The sequence below is a fragment of the Anomalospiza imberbis genome, chromosome 14, assembly GCF_031753505.1.
Source record: "Anomalospiza imberbis isolate Cuckoo-Finch-1a 21T00152 chromosome 14, ASM3175350v1, whole genome shotgun sequence".
NCBI classification, from domain to species: Eukaryota; Metazoa; Chordata; class Aves; order Passeriformes; family Viduidae; genus Anomalospiza; species Anomalospiza imberbis.
In genome coordinates this window covers 17,941,901-17,958,979 of record NC_089694.1, presented here as the reverse complement: position 1 = coordinate 17,958,979, position 17,079 = coordinate 17,941,901, and the positions used below count along the sequence as shown (strand labels likewise).

General features: G+C 49.9%; 1 protein-coding gene across 4 annotated transcripts in view; it reads right to left on the bottom strand.

Moving 5' to 3' along the window:
* Nucleotides 1-16,219, bottom strand: part of DCX (doublecortin) — an 81,644-nt gene extending 65,425 nt beyond the window's left edge. Inside the window, exons 1-3 of one of the 4 annotated variants that reach the window (XM_068205215.1) lie at nt 16,155-16,219; nt 4,986-5,182; nt 3,088-3,478 (exon numbers count right to left, since the gene is read on the bottom strand). In XM_068205215.1, coding sequence (XP_068061316.1) covers nt 3,088-3,451 — 364 coding nt within the window. In that variant the 5' untranslated portion in view covers nt 3,452-3,478; nt 4,986-5,182; nt 16,155-16,219. Of the gene's footprint in view, nt 1-3,087; nt 3,479-4,333; nt 4,473-4,985; nt 5,210-16,154 lie in introns of those variants that run through there. The other 3 variants (XM_068205214.1, XM_068205217.1, XM_068205216.1) reach the window with 3 other exon arrangements.
* Nucleotides 16,220-17,079: the final 860 nt, after the last annotated feature.

The window sequence follows — 17,079 nt, the reverse complement described above, 5'->3', positions numbered from 1 at the left end:
CTATGCAAACACTCAAGCTGAGGGCAGAGTTCACCACAAGGGCTGGTTATAACCACGGTGTTGTAAATTGCTTTTCTGCAACAGAAGCATAGGTCACCCCTAGAAATACGGGATCAATAGCAGCATGCAGACCTACTCTGGCATGGTCAAAAAATGGATTCCTTTGTCTCCACTCTACTCAGGTGTTATTTTCCTAGATGATGCTCTGCTGAGGACACAGCCACACAGACAATCCCATTCTGGTTTAGTGCCTCTTCTTTGGAGGTGTTTTCAGATGCCATTTTGTCAGAACAAAGCCAGAACCCAAATGCCAGCATCTCCTGTCTGTACCTCAACCAGCAAAATATATTTTCATGAACTAGGAACCTCCTTACCTGCAGCAAAACCCATTTAAAGCAGGTGTAACAACTAAAGCTTTCTTAACTTCACTGACAAAAAACAGGAAGAGTATAACAGGAGGAAGAGTGTAAAAAGAGAGTAAAGGACTGCATTTTCTCCTGGAGTTCTTTCTGAAGATTTGCTTAAAACCTAGGACAAGCAGGACTGAGAGCTGCCATTAGAGAAAGGCTGTGGCCATATTAAGAGACCAGAATGAAACATGGCAGAATCTCTAAAATTAAGGGAGGCCACACCTCCATTCGACAGCTGTAATTGGGCTGAGAATAACTCCACCAGGAAGCATCACAGCTCTGAAAGGCAGCAATTTCTTCCCAGGAAAACTCCTCTATGGAAACCAAGATTTATTCCACGTCCTTGTCCCCTCAAAGTATTTTGAGGAGATGAGTATCCTGCCTGACAGAGAAGGAATTCTAGGGAGAGCTGCTTTAGTCAAGGTCACACAATGACTCGCAGCCGAGGCTGCCCCTGCAGTTCATGCCTCACGTACTCACACCCATTGTCTTTCACGAAAGGCAAAAGCCTCGTGGATTTTTGGTAGTTCCCAAACTGGCCAGGACGTCTGCTGGGAGAAAAACACCAAGGAAAAGGGAAAAGCACCTCCCCTCCTGCAACAGGACAGTCCAGGTCCGAACAAAGAATGAATTGCTCGGGGAAGAGAAAAGCAGCGTGGCTCTGGGTGCCCTCTCTCCACCCCACTCTGGCTCTGCTGCCAGCCCAGCTGGCCCGCGGTCCTGCCTCGGGCAAGGAGGCAGGACTGGCCATCCCAGCAGTCCCGGCCCAGGGGCTGTGCTGACACTGCCGGCAAAGGCAGCAAGCAGGGGGAGCGCCCCAGGCTCGGGCACGGCTGGCAGCTGAGCTCCACGGGAGCAAACCTCCCCCCAGGGCACCCCTTCCGAGCAGCATTGATTTTTGGCTCATCCCTCACCCCGCAGTGACACAGAGCAGCGGGCACAGCCACACCCCCTCGGGACACGGGGACACGCTCGGCCCTGCCCCGAGCAGCCCCAGCCCCAGGCCGGGGGTGCCCCCGCACTGCCCCAGAGCCACCGCAGCGACCGCTGCCCAAAGCCCCCGAGGCGCTGCACGAACCGCCTTCGTGCGCAGCGCATCAGCTCCCCGTGCCCTCTCGGCACATCGCTCTGCGAGACCCCCCAGACCCCTCACAGACAGCCCAGCACGCCTCCACGCCTCCTGAGCACAAACCCCAGCGCAAAGAAACCCCCCAGCTCCCTGTAATTAACCCTCCCCACGCCATCCTCCACACAGTCGCACGCATAAACCCCAAATTTCACCAAGCGCAACCTGTCCAAAGCGCCCTTCTCTAGTCACAAGCCTTGCTCATGAAATCCCCTCTCTAATCAGGCTGTGTGAACATCCCTGCACACGCTCCCCAAACAGAGAGCCCCCCAGCACCCAGCGCACCCCAACACCCTTCTCCACACGCCCAGGTGCCCGCCCGGCCCTGACCACACCCCTCTGCACACACATCGTGCGCACCATACCCCAAAATTCATACACAGAGCGCACGAACCCGTCCCACCTCCATCCCACACTCGCTACACGAGTGCCTCAACCCCTCTTCCCTTTCCATTCATCCCCACTGGGAAACCGAGCCGGGCTCAGCCCAGCCCGGACAGCCCTGGGGACACCCCGAGGCAGCCCCCGAGGCACGGGCACGGCCGCGAGCCGGACACACGGACACGGCCAGGAGCCGGACACACGGACACGGCCAGGAGCCGGACACAGGGACATAGCCAAGAGCTGGAAACAGGGACATAGCCAAGAGCTGGACACAGGGATATAGCCAGGAGCCGCACACACGGACACGGCCAGGAGCCGGACACACGGACACGGCCAGGAGCCGGACACAGGGACATAGCCAAGAGCTGGAAACTGGGATATAGCCAAGAGCTGGACACAGGGATATAGCCAAGAGCTGGAAACAGGGATATAGCCAAGAGCTGGACACAGGGATATAGCCAGGAGCCGCACACACGGACACGGCCAGGAGCCGGACACAGGGATATAGCCAGGAGCCGGACACAGGGACACGGCCAGGAGCCGGACACACGGACACGGCCAAGAGCTGGACACGGGGACACGGCCAGGAGCTGGACACAGGGACACGGCCAGGAGCCGTACACAGGGACATAGCCAGGAGCCGGACACAGGTACACGGCCAGGAGCTGGACACACGGACACGGCCAGGAGCCGTACACACGGACACGGCCAGGAGCCGGACACAGGGACATAGCCAGGAGCTGGACACAGGGACACGGCCAGGAGCTGGACACACGGACACGGCCAGGAGCCGGACACAGGGACACGGCCAGGAGCCGGACACAGGGACATAGCCAGGAGCTGGACACAGGGACACGGCCAGGAGCCGGACACACGGACACGGCCAGGAGCCGGACACACGGACACGGCCAGGAGCCGGACACACGGACAGGGCCAGGAGCCGCACACACGGACACGGCCAGGAGCCGGACACACCCCTCCGGCCGCACATCTGCACCGCGCTGGGGACGCGGCGGGGGCGGCAGCCGCACCGCCACCCGCCCGGCAGCGCTCAGCGGGGCTCAGCATCCCCCAGAGCCGGGGAAACGTGACCTTGCGGGCAGCCCCGAGTGGTGCAGCCCCCTCCCCACCCCGCCTCCTCACTGCACCACGGGCGATGCTCGTTACCTTCCTCCAGCTCGTCCATGCTGCCGATCTTCCGCGAGCCATCGATGGTGTAAATGTAGCGCACTCCCTGAGGCAGGTTAATGTTGTCGGACAGGGACCGGGTCAGGTCCGCCAGGAGGGCATCAAAACTTCGGAAGCGGTCGGAGGACACGGCGTATACAATCCCCTTGAAGTAGCGGTCCCCGTTGCGATAGAAACGCACCTTCTTGGCTTTCTTCTCGTTACTCAGCGCCTGTAAGGTCCGGGTTCTGTAGAAGCTACAGTGAGCACTGTGAGTGGGGCTGGGCAAGCCGTTCATCCGTGTGCCTCGCATGTTTCTGGACGCCTTGTCTCTTTCGTCAAAGTGTCCAAAATCAAGTTCCATAGTTTGGTGAACCCTAAAGATCTGAAGCTGGGCAGGAAGGAGATGGGGAGAGAAGGAGGGCAAAGGGACGGGTTAGAGCTCGGCAGAGCCACAATCCGGAGAGCAAAACGACACTAAGGCTGTGTCTGGAGCAGGACAGATGCATTTGGGAAGCGCCCCCTCCCCTGACCCAGATTTGTATCGATTCTGGGGACTGAGAGTAGGAGGGGTCCTCGCATTTTGAAAGGGATCCAACTACTGGGGGCAGGGAACACGTTTCTAGAGAGCTGCCTGCTCCTGCACCTGGGAGTTTTCAAAGTGCAGCAAATTGGGACTTGGGGCCAAAGGGATACATGGCAATCACAACTCAGCCCCAAAAAAACCCTCATCCAAACACCAGTTGGCAATGAATGAAACCTCTGAGCCCTGTGAGGTTTCCTTTGGCAACAGAAAACAAGGAGATCCCAGTAAGTCAGCCCTTCAATCTGTCGAATCACGGAAGGACCCAGAGCATCTGAATGTTTAACATTAGAATAAACTGGCATTTATGAAAGAATGGTCACAGGGGAATAAGCAGTTTCTTTGTGACAGCCTGTTCAATAAGGGTTAGCAATGAGATCCAGCCCACCCTTCCCCCTATCCGCAGCCCCCTCCTAGCCCATCAATCAATTCCCAGGACCAGCCTACATCTCTAAGAAGAAATGACTGCAAAGAAAAATCTGTCATTGAAACGCAGCTTCGGTAAGCTCTTTTCAGCCCGAGCCTCCTCTGAATTGCATTTTTGCTCCCGTTTAATGAGGAGGAGAAAATAAAGGGGCTATTTCCACCCCCCGCTTCCAGCCCTAAGTGATTTAATAGCTGGAAGTGTCCGTGCCCCAGGGACACGCCGCCCCTGCTCCTCACCTTTCATTGTTCTGAGCACGGGGGCTTCCAGCACAGAAAAGCCGAGGCTGGAGCTGACACCCAGCGAGCAGGAATTTTGCACTGTCTCTAGTTTATGCTCGAGAACAACCTTTCTCCTGCACCAAACCCCAACACAAAAGGAGAAGGAACCCCCCAACCCTGCAATAGAGACCCTTCCACTCCCCCGGCTCCACCAGGCACATGCACCTCATGTATGTGGTTCTCGTGTTAACACAGGGCTGAAAGGGGATTTACAGCACTTGGCAGCCAGGTATAAATCCAGGAAAAGCTGTTGCTATCTCATCCCCGCCCTTTACACTCGCCAGAATGAAGCTCCTTCCCTGTATTTTACAATGTCAGCGTGACCCATGCAAGAAAAAATCATTGTCCCCAGGCTGCAGTGAGGCAGATGACAATGCAGGCATTCCACACAGAAACCCCAAGTTGGGAACGTTCCCCCCACGATGCCAGCTGGGGTAGATTCAGTCTGGTGTCATGCACTGAACAATGAAACATCCAAGCAACTTCGGGAATGAATCAGACGATGCAGGGGTTTTGATTTTAAAATGAACTGCAGATGCTGTAAGGCACCAAGAAAAGATTCCTCCTGTTACTTTTCTGCATGCAAGTCACTAAGGAAAGCTCTACTCACCGGTTTTCAGCGTGCAGGGTGGAGATGCTCAGAGAAAGAAAACCAGGCTCACTCTGCCTTTGTTGTCTGAGCTCCAAGCAAGAAATTCCTGCCAGGGTGGATGAGACGCCTCCTAGGTCCTAGTGCCTTGTTCCATCCCTTCACGGTAACTTTGCCTCAGTGATTTTCACTCTCACCATCAGCTGTCTGGTCACAGGCTGAGTTGGAGGGGAAAACGGGGTGCTGATTCCAGCTCTGGATAGGTCAACAAAAAAGGAAACAAAAGGTTAGAGGGGCAAGTTTGGGGGTGGCGTTTGGAAGGATGCAAATTTCCCCTTGAATCCAGTTGTACCAAGAAATCATCTGGCCTAAATGAAAAATATAAAATTAGGAAAAAAACACAGGATAATTGCCCCAATCCTACAGGATTAGCAGTACAGGGGGGTCACAGTCACAATCCCACAGTGTGTCACAGAGCTGGCACAAGACTCCTGTGCGTTAGGAAAGCAACTGAGAAAATCTCTGACCAGTGGAACTGGGCACAGTCCTGCTCCTGTGCTGGTTTTACACGGTTTACACTGGCAAGCAGAAAAGGAGAATTCACTTGGTGGTTCTGCATGAGGTGCCCCTGAATACTTTTTCTCTGTTAACATTGGACACAAGCCAAAGCCAGAGCGCTGAATCCCAGTTCATTCAAATCCCCAGGGGCTTCAGGATGGAGTCATCCAGCACAAGCTAAACCCAGCAGATCCAGCGTGGCTCATATCCCACAAGTAAGAGAAGTTTATTTTCTGATTCCATTACAGGAGGAGCCAGCTGTTAAAAAATTGTACTGAGCTCTTTCACTTTGACAGCAAAATCTTTCACCTGCTTTCTGGGTGGAGATTCCTATGCTGCAGCACCACTAACCCTGCTCCTAACCCCACTGGTGTTGGCCTCATCTTTACATTAGAAAAGAATGGGATTTGGAAATGGGAGACTTTTCCCATCTGTAGAAGGAAATCTTTCCTAACAACACTGCATCTGTTTCGAGTGAAAACATCAGATGTTGTCATTTTGGCACATCACAGCAGTATCACATTTACACAGAAGGAGTTAGCATTATTCCAGCTTTGTCTGCCCTGTGCATGATAGTCCAGGCAACACTGACACAAACCCACTGAGAGTTCGTCTCTGTTTGCCAGCAACTTTCACACATGACATTTGTAAAAAGTTTCTTATTCCCTGAAACCAGTCTTTTATTCAAAGGCTCCCACGCATCCTCTGCTGGAGCTTTTGGCTGCTCCCTTGTGTGCGTGGTCAGATCACTGCAGAGGAGACAGAGCTGCTCTCCTCCCTCAGGAATTGGCCCTGGAGAAGAAGAACAGGGTCTGTCCTCTCCAGGGTATATTTCAGTGGGTGTCTGGATGCCATTGCAAGGCGTTATGTGGGACTTCAAACCTTGTCCTTCCCATTTGGTCCTATTTTCTTAATTAGATAATTCCTGGCTGTTCATCACCAGGAGCTTAATCTGTCCAGAATTAACAATTCTTTCCTTTAACACACACTTCTGTAAATATAAATCTGCCCGTGCTTTAAAAATTTGCCAAAAATATAAATCATTCAGCATGTGCCAAGTACAGCAGCAGCAAGAATAGAGAAAAGGAGAGTCTTCATTCAGCCTTCAGTGGCACAACAGCTTTGACAGAGAAGAGGAAGATTTTTGGGATGATGACTCAGGATCCAGGTACTACACCAAAGTAACCAGGCAGGATGATGTAGACCCAGGTGGAATTGTACCACAATGTGTCAATCTCCCGAATTTGACTTGTATGGGAAGTTCTGAGGCCAGCAAAGGGTGTCAAGCATCATTAACAGCTCTTCTTTCTGCATCCCAGCCCACAGCCGCTGTGAGAGGAGCGTGTCTGCACGGACACGTCTGCTCAGGACAGGGGCAGAAGCTTTTTGAAGCACAGGCACTTCCTTTGCAAAGCACTTTAACAGAATTACTCCAACAAGACAACTGGAATTTGTCCCTGGCTGAAGGATAAGTTTTCTACAGCAAATCATAGTAATGTTCATCTTGGGTAACACCTCGAATTCCTCCTAAACAGTGCCCAAAACACCTCCAGTGTGTCCTCCTTTAATCCTGCCACAAGATCAGAAGGATCTCACAAGCCAGAGAACCATCAGAGGTGAAGAGCCCTGGAGCCAGACTGATTTCACATGTCCTCAGTGAAATCACACCATATTTGCTTCTCTCCAAGTGAGAACAGAATCACCTCAGACCACAGACATCAGCACAGAAATAAGCAGCAGTTCCTCGCAGAAAGCAAGGGCCTGCTCCTGACTTCATTTCTTCTTCAGAGCTTCTTCCCTGGCCTTAAGGAGTTAATGCCAGTCAAAACATTTACATCAGAAGAGACTCACCCTCTGAGACATCATATTCTAAACAATTTTAAGCAGTGTGAGAGACTGAGAATTGGAAAGAAAATTCCACTTCCCATCAATAATTTCATCTAGCTGCAAAGGAAAGATAAATTTAGCTCTTCAGATTAAATTATCTACTTTAAATCAGGTGAATCATCTTTCCTTCAGGAAGGTAATATTTAGACTTTTGCCTGTGTAACTAAATCCATACAAATACATGTTTGTTGACATTGCTGAGCAACTGTGACACTTTGGAAAGGCACAGACTGCAGGTGACAGGGGTTGTGTGAATGCTGTGTGCTAACTTCTTCACATACACCTAGAAAATCCAGTTCCTAGCATCACTAGGAGCTGCAGTCTCAAATACTCTATGTCAATGCCCTGTTGTTTTGCTATGCAACTTCCTGACTTCTATAAAAATTGCCTCTGATAGCACAGCACATTGTCTGAAGAGGATAAAAGGGTGACAAGCAGCCAAGGTCTGGCTGTACCCCAGAATCACAGAAAAATCAAGGGATCACTGGGCTAGAAGGAAGTCTTGGATCCACAGCTCCAAGTCAGTCTATTTAGAAGCACGTGTTTAGTTACATTTCTTACTTTAACCTCTGTGGTTCTGGACAATTTGGAAATTGTCATCCCTGATCACTGCTGTCAAAGCTCTGCTTGATGTAACTTAAACACCAAAACTCTCTGAAACGACAAGTTGTTATTTCAGGGGTCTGACAAGTGTGTCAAGGCACTCACAGCTGAAATCCCATCAAGTCAATGGCTCAGTCTCGACCCTACAGAACAACATCCTTTAAATCTGAATCTTCAAAAGAGCTGAGAGTTCACCAAAGAGTTATATCAGGCTATAGAGTTAAGTTCCTCCTACAGAATACTACGAGCTAATAAGCAATGGGGACTTGGCAGACTTGCACCACATAACATTTGTTTCCTTTGGAGATTTATTTTTATAGGGACCACACACATCTGAAAGTCTTTTAAATACCAAAGCTGGAGAGCCAAAGTCAGCGCAGCCACTGGGGAGAGAAGGGTGGAGGGTCACCTCCAGAGCAGCTCCCCCTCTGCAAGCCTTGGAAACATCTGCAGGGGCTGCTCGGATCTTGAGGTTGAAGGACTGAACCCTTCAACCACTGGAGCCCCCAGGGAGGAGCAGGGACAAAGTTTTTAGTGGCAGGAAGGAGGAGAGGGTGGAAGAAGCACCTGGGCTCCGAGGCCACCTCGGTGTGGGACTGCTCAGGAGTGCCCACAGCAGCAGTGTCCCCTGGGTGGGACCTGCCACTCCTCCACACCCCACAGGCTGTGCTGAGTCAGGGCATGGCAGCCCCACACCCGTGGCAGATGCCCTCAGTCTCAGCAGGTGACTTCAGCCTCGGGTATTTCTGAAATCTGGGAGCTAGGGGCCTTGGCATCCTCTTAGGGACCATCAGGAAGCAGGCTGAAAGGGAAAAGGCAATTTTCTGTGCTGAGTATCTGGAAACTGTGCAGCTCAACAAACTCAAGATATTCCAAACACATCCAGATACAACAAAGCATTAAACCCCACAACAGTCATCCAAAAGAAAAATACCTTCAGCACTAGATCTCTTCTGGCTCAATCCCCTCCCTTCTACAACAAACCACCACAATTAATAAATCTTTCCCAGCTGAAAAGAAATTCCCTGACAGCAGGAAGTGAAGCACCCCACCCCAGCACACCCCCTGTGTATTTTGGGTGAACTCTGCCAGAGCCAGCGAGTTCCCCGAGCCAGATTCTGGTGGCAGCTCAGTGGCAGCGTTTTGCCTTAAAATCAAAGTGCAAATCTTGCAGAAATCCATGTCTATGCCTGCCTCGTGCACTGCCTGTACCCGGGGGATGTGCAGAACCCCTCCGAGCTTGTCAGTACATTACTGCTGACCAAATTATGGATGATACATGGTCTGTGAGCCCCAGCCAAGGTCATGACAAGTGGAACAGCAAAACATCCAAATTCTCCTTTTTCCAAGCTTGTCCATGGGCTGCATCATAGTAGTTGGGAGACTTGTGACCAAGAATTTAATAACTTCTTGACAATTTCATTTTATACAGTAATTGTAACTGAACACCTGATTGCCAGGCCTCTCTCAAAATGCCTGCTGAGTGTAGCACTGGCTTGAAGGACTTTCCTGATGGAATTCTAAATGATAGAAAGGAAAATCCCATCAAAGCCATCACGGGGGATCATGCCACATTCAAGTTGGAAGTGTAAGATGTTTCCTTTCAAACACAGATCACTCTGAAGGCAGTGACAGTGAAGTCAGGTGACACTGGGGAAGCATTTGCAAACGATACCTGAACAGCTCATCTTAAAAGCATAGAAATCCCAACAACAGACCATTTCAGAAGTTGTTTTCCATGAGACTTCCACTCAGTGCACTCGGTAAATGTCATCCCAGACCAAGCCCAACAGGGGCTGCAGGATCAGCTGTATTAGTGTCCTAGGAGTAGGGTAGTAGAGTAGGAATGAAGAGGTAGGAGAGCAGGTAAAGAAAGCTTTTGTGCCTGTTTTACTCTTTTCAGAAGATGGTTCCAATCTGTTTTATCCTAAAAATATATACAGCACTAATGAATGGTGATTTTTTTTCACGGCAGCAAATACTCCCCAGCTATTTTGCTATTGTTCCTCAGGCACACATATCATGTACCTACAATAAACTATTGATAATCGGTGCTTTGCATCTGTACCGCAATGAGAAAACTCATTTAGCTACATCAAAAGAAAAGCTTATCTGCCCGAAGTGTCATGCAAATGAGGAGCACACTGAAAGGCCATTGTTTAAACATCAGTGATCTGGGGTCTCTTGTCTGCAGAGCTGCGGTCCCTCACTCCAGAGAGACACTGAATCTCAGTCTGACAGGGTGGAGGAACAATTAAACACTGCAAGTACAAGGTCAGCATCTTCAGCCCCCTTTCCCCAGCAAGGAGAGCCAGCACTGCAAACTCTGCCTCAAACTGAACCGAATCTGATTTCCTCCTCCTCCTGGGTCTGGCACACAGCAGCCAGCAATACCCTGTTGTTTACAAGGCACCCCTGAGCACAGGAAGGAAGCAGGTTCCAAACACATCCTGACATGCAAAGCCCTGAGCCAAACAGCTACTGAGGCACCCAGGGATTTCTAAAACACCTCCTGAAAGCCTGCATAGGTGGATGCCTGTGTGTTTTTAATCTTTAAAGCAAAGGTTACGGTATGGAAAGGTTGTGGGACACTCTGCCTTCTGAAAAGCTTTATTTCAAGTACTGAAACTCCGAGCTGAACTTCTGCAGCTCTTCCCCTGCTCCCTCTACACACACCAGAGCTGTGCTGAGAGGTGAGAGATGGCTTCAGGCAGAAGTTCTTTCTGTCTACAGTGAGACCCTCAAGAGATAAGCACTGAGCATCATTAATGTCCCTGGTCAGATCGCTGGAGAGAAGCATCATCCAGCAGGGAGACAATGACTTTGGCACTCACCTTTTTAGGAAAAGAAGTAGTACCCTTTTACCTTGTGAACATCTGCAACTTGCTGGAAAAATCCTTTTTAACATTGCAGGGGAGTAGGAGATGATTGTAGGAGCTACTGGACAAGAAGCCAACACCAGAAACTCCACAGAGATGGTTCTGATGCTATTTTTTCTTCAGGTTAAGCAGGTTCTGTTCATTAGGAAACCCTCCCAGAGGGGCACACACTACTCACAGCTTACTTGATGAAATTCCCAACCTGGAAAACTTTGTGAACCACAGAATAACTGAACAGGGGAATGAGAACCATATCAGAACATCAGGATAGGTATCCCAAAGTTTGGATGAAGAGCCAGGTCAAGAAGAAACTCCTGCTCTTGTCTGAAGGTGCTGTCAAACACATTTCTGATTCCATGAGCTCTCCTAAGGTTACCCAACATCAACTATGTAAACGTTCACATTGAGCAAGGATAGCAGCTGCTCAAGCACCCCCCCCAAAAAAAAAAAACCAAAAAAAAAAAAAAAAAAAAAACCAAAAAAAACCAGAAAAAAGCAGGTTTCCAGTTAAAATCCATTCTGAGAGTTATCAGCCACCACAGAGCTGGAGCCAAAGGGCAGCTGCTTGCAAGGAATCACAAGGAAATATGGCTGTTTCCTGTGGCCCCAAACTCCAAGGAAACAAGCTCTAGAACCACTGACTGTGCAGTGTGTAAATTCACTCAGTGTGAGTTTGAGCACTGTCTCTACATGGGATGCATGGGGCAAGTGGCTCAAGCCAGAAAATCAACTGATGAAATGCTGTGGTAGTGAAAAAAAAAAGATAAAGATGAGTTTCAGTCCTGTCTAGCTGCAAGAAAATTGTATCAGCAGCAGCCTGACTTTACCCAGGCCCTGTGGGCTGTAACCACAGTCATCTCTTTCATTAGAGCAGCCAAACTGCAAAGGCAAGGGCTCTCCTGAGCAGCAGACCTCAGTTCCCAGTGCTGTGTGTACATTAAATCCCAGCAGAATGTGCCCATCCCACCTTGGTGCCACGGGATAATGGTGTGTTATTATATAATTGCTACAGCCACTGCTTTTGCCCAGCTCCTGCTTTGCTCTGATTTCCAGAGGAAGGCAGCTCAGCTGACTGCAGCCCCACTGCAGAAACAGGGTGAGCCACAAACTCTGACAGGCTGTTGTTTTGTTCTTTGTATCCACGAAGTGCTCTGCTGCTCTGAGCCGAAGTTTTATTCTGTTTCCAATTAGAAACCCAAACTGCCTGTTGGATCAGGTGACTTCCACTCTCTAGGCAACCCAACAAATATTTTCCATTTGATCCTTAGGTTTCTGAGCCCTGCAAGCACAGGGAGCACTCTGCCCAGCTAGCCCAAACCCGGCTCAGCTGCAGGCCCACCCAGCATGAACGGCCCTGGCCGTGGCCATGACTGGTTCCACTGTGCTCACCCTGCACCTCAGCTGTGCTGACCAGCCCAAATCTCCAGTCTGTGGGCTCAGGCTGTGCCCATAACCTGGCAGAGAGCTGTGAAAGGCAGGGCTTGTCTCACTTCTAGGCCCAGCCATCTCCAGCAGAGATGCTTTCATTTTCTTCCTTATGGCACTTTTCCCTCACTTCACTGTGGGACAGGACATCCATTCCAGGCCTCCTTCCTTGACTCTTTCATGGAGAGAGGACCTGCAGGGAGGTCTGGCTGTGCTCCCTGCAGTGCTAATCATTTTAATCATTTTATTTTTATAATTATTAATAAAATAATGATATATGGTAATTATAATTACCCTAATTACATCACACACCCCAGCTAAAGAGAACACCTGGGTGTTAGAGCCTCTGACCAACCACTCTGCAGCAGAGACCCCTTTGTGGTACTCCCCAAAAAACTCATTTCAACGAGCCTTTAACTCATCCCACTCACAGACAGAGTGACATTAGTGCCCGCTGTGTCCCTGTGAGCACGGGAGAAAGGACAGGAGATATTTGTGAGGCACCAATTCTTGTGAGTTCCGTGCCCGAAAGGGCCTGCCCTGTGTTGCAGATGTCGGTAAACCCAACGGGAAGAATGATGCTGTCTTATTTCAGAAGGCTGAATGATTTCTTTATTATAATTATGCTGTAACACATTAATATACTATATAAAAGAGGATACTAAAAACTACATGCTACTTTCTCTAAGTATCATATCTAACTACTAACAATCCGTGACCCTGCTCTCCAGAGCCCAGGCACAGGTGGATCTGATCTGCCATCAGGCCCAAACAATCCACCGTGATCCAACCAAGCGATCACCCCAGGTAAACAACTCTCCAAACACGTTCCACAAGAGAAAATCAGGGAGCAGAGATAGAAATGGTTTTCTCTTTCACTTCTCTCTGTGCACCTTTATAAAAATCCTGAGAGAGAGAGAGATGTGCTTGCCACAGCCCTGCGCCCTCGGAGCAGCGTGCGCGCCGGGCTCGGTCCCCAGCGGCGGCACGTCCCGAGCGAGGTGACAGCGGTGCCACCCTGCGGCGACACCGAGCAGCGGGACAGGGCACAGCAGCTCGGGCTGGCGTCGCTGCTGCTCACCACAGCGCGGCCGGGCCCCTGCACACGAGAGCAAGGACACGGGGGTGACAGGCGACACCGACACCAGCAGTGCCGGCACAGCGGCCCCGGGATAATGCCTTTAAAAACGTGAGAAAAACCCGAAAGCTGCACAACGCCAGAGAGGAGTGAGAGTATGTGAGAGGAGGAGAGAGGCTGGCCCCAGGAGGAAGGGAGGGGTAGGGGGAAGGTGTTTCTTTATTTGCTTTTATTTCTCGCTGCCTTGCTCTGATTTGATTTGTAATAATTAATTTCCCCAAGACGAATCTGCTTTGCCCGTGACAGTAATTGCTGAGTGATCTCCCTGGCCATATCTCTGCCCACGAGCCTTTCATCACATCTTTCTCCCCCTGTACAGCTTCTCTCAAATCATTTTGAATGGTTACTGTGGCCTGGACTGCCTGACAGGATCAGAAGCAGAAGAGCCCTTCCTTAGGCTATACCAGTTTATAATTTGAGCTATTTCTGGGGGAAAAACCTCCATAGACGGAGTTTTAGCTTAGTCAATATTGCATTGAAACACCTCTAATGCTCCTTTCGGGGTCAGACCAAGCGAAGACACTTGAAGAAAAGGAGTTACAGGACACTTTAGCTTTTGTCCCGTTTTGTGGGTGTCCCCTCTGCGGCCCCGGCCGGCAGCAGTTAAATGCGGTGCCAGCAGATGGCAATCCAAGAAGGGTTTGCGGTGCCAGCAGCTGCCACAGCCACGGGCAGCGGCTGCCCTCCCTGCCGCAGGGAGGCAAGTTCTGTGCTGCTGGAACCCTGGCTGCTGAGAATTTCAGACTTTCTGTGCTGGCAGGCACTGACCCCCAGGAGAACACTGCATTTGACCTGAGGCCGTGGAGAAGGCTTCCAAAATGGAATGACAAAACTGGGATTGTGGGGGTGGAGTTTGAGTAGAAGTGTGTCATATCACATGGTGGAAAACGTAGAGTTTAAGATTTTAGACTATAGTAATATATATAAAGCTAAGCTGGATGTTTTTTGGGCAGAGGCTGATCCTTCTTCACCTCCTCTGTGGGTTTGGGTGGTTTTGTGTAATTGGATAAAAAAGTCTGCACTGCGGGCACAGGTGGTTGGTTATTGGGTTAAAAGTAAAACTAATTCAGGTGTCACTTCTTAATTGGACAGTTTATCCTTAAAAGGCCTTGTAGAGAGGGAGACAGGGTTCCATTTTCAGTTTATTAGAGTAAGTGCTGTAGAACTCAGGGTTGGTGAGACTGTGACATGGATAAGAACTAATAAACATCTGAGTCCCAACAAGAAATGGCATCTCACAATTTAATCCCGACCTTGGCAAAAAGAGAAGCAAAGACTCCACACTGTGCCACTCAAGCCAAACCTCCGAAGGAGCTCAGAGGCTGAAGAGAACACCTGGCTGTTTTAGACTCCAGCCAAGCACTCTGCAGTAGAGACACCTTCATAGTATTCCCCAAAACACCCATCTCAACAATGGGTATTTAACTTGTTCCATGGAATTCTTACCCATTTCAATAGCCTTCAACTCATCCCATGGAATTCTTGCTGACCTCTCAGTGCTAGCACATGGAAGTTCACCCCACTGCCATGTGCTCACTGATCACTGTGATTGAGCAGTGTCAGTGCCCCTCTCCACTCCCACCCCTGCAGGCTGGATGCAGGTGGTTTCCTTTGAGCAGGGCTGTCCAAAGCACAGCGTTGAACTCACACGCTGGCATTTCAGGCAGCATAAATCCATCTGCACTCAGCCCATCTTCTCACATCCCCATGCCCAGGAATTCATTTCAGCCAGCTCCAGAAGAGCTCCTCCTGGGGGTCTGGTGATCGAGGTGACCCTGAGAATGCAAAAGTCCTTGCTTCCCAGCCCGCACAGCCAAAGAAGGAGTCGGAATGCGTAGGGTCGGCTTCTCAAGGTTGTTTATTTTCTCTTATCCATAACATGCTTTCTCAAGGAGCTGTGGTCTGTCCAGCAGGCCAGTCTGTGGCAGACTCCCCACTAAAAACTACGTGTGCCATGTTTACAATATTGTGCCAATATCTATAATCTATGTTGGACAGTGTGTCTCTAACTTAAACAACAGAAAAGTGTCACCATCACAGCAAGACATGGAGGGCAAGAAGAAGGAGAAGAAGGCCAGGACATGCTCAGATCTCTCTGTCTTGTCCCCTTGAACCCCTTCTTTTAAAACCCTAAAATTCCACTTTTTCACCCTGTGTTAACTCAACTACCACACCACTCAAACCCTTGTGGCTTGTAATTCCTCACACAAAGTTGGCAGTTTTTTTTCCATGGGCTAGAATCAAAGCCACAGGTGTTTTTGACTTTGTGCCAAGGTCTCTGAGCCCCCTGCCAGGGTCTGGAGACAGCCAGGGCAGCCAGAGGGATGCCCTGGGTTCTCACAAGCTCCTACTTTATGCAGTGAATTACTGTTCATATGTCCCTCTTCCTCCAGCAATTTCTGATTAGGGTTTAGATGCAGAAACATTTTCAGTAGTGCTTTAAGCTGAGTCCTCCTGGACTTTCAGAGGCTGTCAGGGAGCAGGTCTGATGTTCCCTGCAGACTTGCTGTGCTGCCTGTTTTGAAGGAGCAATTCTCGCTCACAGCCACAGGGTGCCCAGGGACACAGCAGGACCCCAAGAACTGAAACTAGAGCAGGAATTCAGGCAAGCCACAGCCCACATGATTTTCCCTCATGTTTCTGTCAATGGCTCAGCTCTGTGCTGGGAAAGAGCCCACCTCAAGGTGCCTTTCTGGTGACTGTGTCTACATGAGAGAGATCTGCTCAGATTAGAGTCCAGACTGTTCTTAAATATGTGCTTCTACATCTACAAAGTGGAGAATTTACATATGAAATGGGGAAGACTGCTCAGGTTTCCCAGCACTTGAACAAACCCCAAACCCAGGCATATCTTCACCAATGTGAGTTTTCTTGAGAAGAGACAAACTATTGACTGTCCCTCCACAGGGCAAAGGAACTGCTGTGGCAAACACATCTAGAAGGACTTGTAGTGACCACTTGGAGTCATTAAAGGGGATATGAGTGATCTGTCTGGTAGGGGATGACATTACAGCAACATCCAGATAATTAATAGACAGGAGGTCCCATCCACTGAACTACTGATTGAGCTGGTGCTTTTAATTAGACTCTGAGTTGCTGTGCTGCAGGGCTGCTTTCCAACCCCTCACCCAGGACAGAGATTAGCAGTAGTTTTATGCTAATTTATGTTGGCTGAAAAGCTGGTGATTTTAGGAGACATTTAGATTTCAGGGAGGAACTACTTATTAATATTCATCTCAGCTCCTATAAATACATTTCTAATCCACTGCAGGATTTAGAAGGCTGTGGATGGCAGCTGTGTCACTGCACACATTGGATTTGTTGTAGAGCAGGGGTCGTGTTGGGTCAGGGGGTGTTGGAGCATAGCTGTGACAGGGTGGGCACAGCTCACAGCTGTGGGATGTGGTAGGTGGCATTTCTGTGTTTCTGCCACAGTGACAGAAGCTGGAAAAGTCCCAGGACGAGCACACACAATCTCTTGGGCTTTTCCTAATTCTGGCTTCTCAAAACTAACTTGAAGTTACAGAGGAGGTAGAGCTCAGCTTTATCTTATGGTCCTTCGGGGGCTCTCTGAGCCCCTCCTTTGCATAATAATTGTTCTCTGTCTTGCATTTCCCAAACATCT